The following is a 5,133-nucleotide window of genomic DNA, read 5'->3' as shown; positions in this document are numbered from 1 at the left end:
TCTGTGCATGTTGTTCCAGCATTTTCTTCAAGGATTGAGCCAGCAGCGCCAGTGTCGTAAGGTGCTTAGGTGATTCACAAACAGCCAGTGAAATACAAGGTGCCTGGGATACCGTCAACAAAAACAGGAAACAGACACATCTTCCTGCTGATGTAGAGACTCCAGCCTGTCTGCTGGTCTCTGGTCCTGAAGAGCCCAGGCCCCACCCTTTCCTGCCCGGGGGCATGGGAGGCATGGGGGGGTTCCTGCTCAGCAGCACTTGCTATGGGAGGGGTGAGGGACTGGGTCACGCCAGCCCCTTGTTACAGCCCCCCAGGGTTATTAGAGTGTAGATTAGTGTTATTTAGTAAGTACTCAAGGGCATCTGATCTTGCACCACTGAGGCACACAGATGCCAGCATGCCAGCCCAGCACTTGCCTGCAGAGCGAGGCTCAGCCGTGGGTCCCAGGGCAGATGACGCAGGCCCAGGAACTACCGGGTCCAGGAGGAGAAGGCACAGTTCTTGCTCAGGTTGTCTGGGGATGAGGCCAGTGGAGCCAGGTGCCCAAGGGAGCTCAGCACTCACAAACGCTGAGCACAGGTTGGCAGGTGGCTCTTGGTGCCTCATGCCACCCATTTATCTAAAGGGATGAGATTCAAGGCCTGTCCTTCGGGCTGGGGCCATTGAAGCTGATGAGAGAGGGGCAGGTAAATTCTAACGGGGAGATGGCCGATGAACGCGTGCAGGAAGAAATGGACAGAACCATCCAGAGAGATTGCGTGCTCTGAGGACAGCACGGCCTGGCTCAGGTACGGAGTGAAGTGGGGCCGGGGAGGCGTCATGGTCCCTTGTATGGCCCGAGGAGGCCGTGTGCAAACCGACCCTGAGCCACACAGTGGTGCTCTCCTCTGCCCCTAGGAAGCTCTAGTGCAGGGTCCAGGGTAGGGAAGATCACTGCAGCATGGGTCCCAGAGCGGGTGGAAGCTTGGGCTCTAGGGCATGCGGGACTCAGCAGGCAGCAGCCCCAGGTCTCTCTGGTTCTAAAGTCCAGTCCCTTTCTCCTCAGCAGGGGAGATGCCCAGTTCCCCAGAGAACTTGCCCAGGGTCCTAGCTGCAGCACTGGGAGGGCTCAGGGGTGGGTGAGGGACGTCCCAAGGCCTTGGGTTCTCCCTCTGTGGCTCGGGGTGCGTACGCACACCAATCTGCCCCATCCTGGTGAGTCCTCTGGGCTGGTCTGAGTGGGCGTGTTCAGCTGTTGCAAACCCTGGGCACATCATGTGTCTTTTCTTCTCTGGCTGGCACTGAATTGCTGCTCACCAGATGCCAGCAATGATGACACTCCCCCTCCCAGATTCGGGACTGGCTGCCACCGTGGGGAGGGGTGACCCGTGCCACGTGCTCCCAGGACACTGGCTAGGGGACTATAAAGAACACCTTGAGAGAAGCCAGCACAGACTTGTTCAGACTCCCGGTGGCCCGCCAACGTCGTGAGCATAGAACTCTGGAGATGAAGACCCTGCTCCTGGGTGTCACGCTCGGCCTGGCTGCTGCCCTGTCCTTCACCATGAAGGAGGAGGATGTGAGCTGGGCTGGTGTGGGCAGGTGGAAGAGCTAGGCCAACTCCTGGGTTGGGGGCAGCGCCAGGGGCCCTGCTTTAGGAGGTGTCAGTCAAGGCTGGATTCTGACCCCTTGCTCCCAGCTTAGGGTCGGGGGGAGGGGTCCTGTTGTTCCTTCAGCAGACACAGCCCCTCCTGGGACCCAGAGCTGGAGCAGGCTCAGCTCAGGGGGTCCTGCTGCACTGACACCTGATCACCGAAGGTCTCTTGGGGTTGGGCCTCACCTGGTGCTGGGGCCCGGGGTCCATGGGGTGCAGACACGCTTTCCCTCCACCAGAGGCTGGGAGTCCTGGGGGGGTGGGGAGGGAGTGGCTGGCTCTAACCAACTCTAACTGAGCTCTAACTACGGTGCAGGAACCCAGCCAGCCTCTAGGGGTGGCAGCCGGACAGCATGGGTGTCTGATTATAGCTGCAGGCCTGAGTGCCGTGGTCAGAGTAGACTCTGGGCCAGCCCATGGTGGGCTCACGGCCTCGGCCTGCTCCAGATCACAGGGACCTGGTATGTGAAGGCCGTGGTGACCGATAAGGACCTTCCAGAGGAGAAGAGGCCCAGGAAGGTGTCCCCAGTGATGGTGACAGCCCTGGACCATGGGGACTTGGAAGCCACATTCACCTTCATGTGAGTGTCGCCTACTGTGGGCCCCTCAGGCTGTTTCTCTCCCCTCCCCAGACGCACCTGGTGCCCATCCCCCATCCATGTTTCGGGTGTTGATAAGAATCACTCCCTGCCTTGGAGGGAAACAGCCTGGGTATCCTAAAGCTTGGTGGGGGGTGCGGGAGGGGGCAGTGGAATTTTCAGGTCACTGGGTCAGGACCATGCACCAGGTGAGCTGAGGATGGCCCAGGTGTGTCCTGGGAGCCGCTATCCTCGTGTCTCCTGTTTCCCAGGAGGAATGATCGGTGCTTCCAGAAGAAAATCCTTATGCGGAAAACGGAGGAGCCTGGCAAATTCAGCACCTGTGAGCCTCCCCTAGCCCCACTGCAGGCGGAGAGCACCCGGGTACCCTTCTACCAGGGTCCCAGCTCTGCCCACCTATGAGGACTGGCTGGCCTCTCCTTCCTCAGGGTCTAGTGGCCCTGACCTCAGACACCAGGTGTGACAGGCTTGTCCACAGTGGAGATGGACCAGATCACACCTTCCCTCTGGGAGGCCCTAGCCATTGACACACTGAGGAAGACAAGGGTTAGGGATCAAGGACGCTGAGGGTGAGGTATGGGGAGGCCAAGGGTTAGGGATGGGGAAGCTGAGGATTAGGGTTAGGGATGGAAGAGTAGGGCAGGGGCGGCTGCTGGAGCTGGGAAGGTGGAACTCTAGTCCTGGACGTGCTCTGGCCTCTGTGGCTCCATTGCCTGGGTTGGAGCCTTTCCTGGAGGAAGCTCCTGCCTCAGTGTCGGGGTACACGCTGTGCAGAGCAGCCAGGCCCAGCTCAGGCTGTCCGAGGCACCTGGGTGACCACTGGAACATTCCCGAGTGTTCCTTCATGTGGTCCCAAGTGCTTTCTCTGGGGATGAGGGCACTGAAGACCCTCCTTCTCTGTCATCTGCAGATGGGGGCAGGAAGCTCATATACCTGCAGGAGCTGCCCGGGAGGGAACACTACATCTTTTACTGCAAAGACCAGCGCCATGGGGGTCTGTTCCGCATGGGAGAGCTCATGGGTGAGGGCCCGCTGTGGCCTGCATGTCTTGCCCCATGGTCTCTGCCTCCAGAAGCCAGTGGAACCGGCATCACCATGCCCTGGCATGGGGGAAAGGGGAAGCCCCCTGCACTGGCCTTCATGTGCCAGGCCCTCAGCACTGCCCTTGGTGGCTGGTCCAAGTTCCTGAAGTGGGAATGGGGTGGGCCAGGCAGGGACAGACACAGCCCTTGGTGACATGAACCTGCCAAGGGCCACTTCTTAGGTCTCGGGTATAGGGGTGTCATCTTACGGGGGAGGTAGTATCCTGACAGAGCCCTTCATGGGGCAGGGACCCTCCAGGGCAGGAGGGCAGCCAGTCCCTCTGGGACACAAGGTCCCTCCAGGTGATGGCTGTGACCCTATAGGGTGGCTTTGGGAGCTGCCCAGGTTCCCTGGGGTTGCTCAGTGGCTTGAAGAGTCCCCGCCACTGTCCCCATTCCTGGGGACCTTTCAGCTGGGCCATGGCCGTCTCCTCAAACTGGGCCATGGACTGTCCCCAGCCCCACCCTCAAACTCTGGTTCACTCTCGGGCCTCCCCTCCCCTCGTCTCAGTGCTGGGCCATGGCTGTCTCCTTTCCGCATCTGCTGCCTGCAGGGCCGGGCCGCTGTCCCCACCTCCACTCACCTGGCCACCTCACCTGCAGGTCGGAATCCTGACACCAACCTGGAGGCCCTGGAAGAATTTAAGAAACTTGTGCAACGCAAGGGACTCTCGGAGGGGAACATTTTCATGCCCCTGCAGATGGGTGAGAGGACGGCTGTGCCCTGTCCCCCGTGTGCCCCCGTGTATCTCTCTGTGACTTCCAGTGTCCCATGACCCTCGTGTCCTCCCATGTCCCCCGCATTCCCTGTGTGCCCCGAGTCTCCTCACAGGGGCTCCTGCTTAGGGTCCTCGTCGTGGGAGGGTCTGAGCTTGGGCTGTGACGGGGTCGGGCCCTGGGCCAGGGCATCTTCTCACCACTGGGTTTTTCTGGGTCTCTGCAGGAAGCTGCGTTCCCGAACACTAGGGTGAGTGGGCCTTGCTCCCAGGGTTTGAGGGTCCGCCTGCTCTGGCCCCTGCCATCCCACACAGGCCCAGGCAGGAGGTCGGCACCTCGGAGTCTGCCCACCTGCAATTCCCGAGACTTTAGGGAAGTCCTTCCTTTCACCTGTCCCTGGGCCGGCCAGCCCGAGTGAGGGTCCTCCTCAGCCCGTCCACAGCGAAGCCATCCTCAGGCTCCTCAGGAGTCAGCTCGGCCCATTGCTCCCTGCACCAGTCCCCACTTGGTCTACTCCCCCTCCCCCCACCCACTGAGGATACTCAGAGGCCTGCCCAGGTGTTAGAGGAGCTGAGGTTGCTCTGAAGCCCCGTCAGCAGTGGCTGACGTGGGAGCTGTGGAGCCTGGGGAGGGAGCTCTGGGCCTGGCCTCTGCCCCACCCTGCAGCCTCCCTGGCCTCTACCCTGCAGCCTCCCTGGCCTCTGCTCCTCTTCCTAGCACAGCGTCCCCAGGTCTGCACCTCCAGAGCCTACCCTGCCACCAGACACAGAGCCTGGGCCGCCTGGACCTACCCTCCAGCCATGAGCCTTCCTTGCCCCCACCTGCCTGATGCCAAATAAAAAGCTTCTGCCTCAGCTCTGGGTGGGCCTATCTGTGAGGATGGAGGGGCTTGCGCCGGCTCCCTGGGAGTCCTGCTGGGAGGGGGAGCCTCCAGGGAAGCTGGGGAGACGTTGGCAACCACCAGAGGCATGACGTCCAACAGGTCTGTGGGGCCTCGTGGTGTCCTGGAGGGGCCTCCTGCAGAGCCGCCCTCGGGTCTCAGGTTCAGCTTGGGACGGGCAGGGCCCTGGGCAGGAATGTTTGGGAAGACAGTGGGGAGG

The 5,133-nt window shown here is 61.3% G+C and overlaps 1 protein-coding gene across 3 annotated transcripts; it reads left to right on the top strand.

Annotated features, from left to right (window-relative positions):
- Window positions 1-1,433: 1,433 nt before the first annotated feature.
- On the top strand, window positions 1,434-4,887 carry OBP2B (odorant binding protein 2B). Of its 3 annotated transcripts, none has more exons than XM_078330830.1 (7): window positions 1,434-1,560; window positions 2,083-2,216; window positions 2,486-2,556; window positions 3,145-3,255; window positions 3,920-4,021; window positions 4,260-4,283; window positions 4,756-4,887. In XM_078330830.1, the coding sequence occupies exons 1-6, from the start codon at window positions 1,489-1,491 to the stop codon at window positions 4,280-4,282; spliced, it is 513 nt and encodes a 170-aa protein (XP_078186956.1). In that variant the 5' UTR covers window positions 1,434-1,488; the 3' UTR covers window position 4,283; window positions 4,756-4,887. The 3 variants fall into 3 exon arrangements, with proteins under 3 accessions (XP_078186956.1, XP_078186952.1, XP_078186946.1); XM_078330826.1 differs by having other exon boundaries at window positions 4,751-4,887; XM_078330820.1 differs by having other exon boundaries at window positions 4,723-4,887.
- The last annotated feature ends 246 nt before the right edge of the window (window positions 4,888-5,133 follow it).

Source organism: Callithrix jacchus, chromosome 1, assembly GCF_049354715.1.
Source record: "Callithrix jacchus isolate 240 chromosome 1, calJac240_pri, whole genome shotgun sequence".
Taxonomy (NCBI): Eukaryota; Metazoa; Chordata; class Mammalia; order Primates; family Cebidae; genus Callithrix; species Callithrix jacchus.
This window is presented reverse-complemented; position numbering and strand designations above follow the sequence as displayed.

Coding starts and splice junctions, on each gene's coding strand:
- OBP2B (XM_078330830.1), top strand. CDS start 1,489: ATGAAGACCCTGCTCCTGGGTGTCACGCTCGGCCTGGCTGCTGCCCTG. Junction 2,217..2,485: donor GAAGCCACATTCACCTTCAT/GTGAGTGTCGCC, acceptor CCTGTTTCCCAG/GAGGAATGATCGGTGCTTCC. Junction 4,022..4,259: donor TTTCATGCCCCTGCAGATGG/GTGAGAGGACGG, acceptor GGGTCTCTGCAG/GAAGCTGCGTTCCCGAACAC.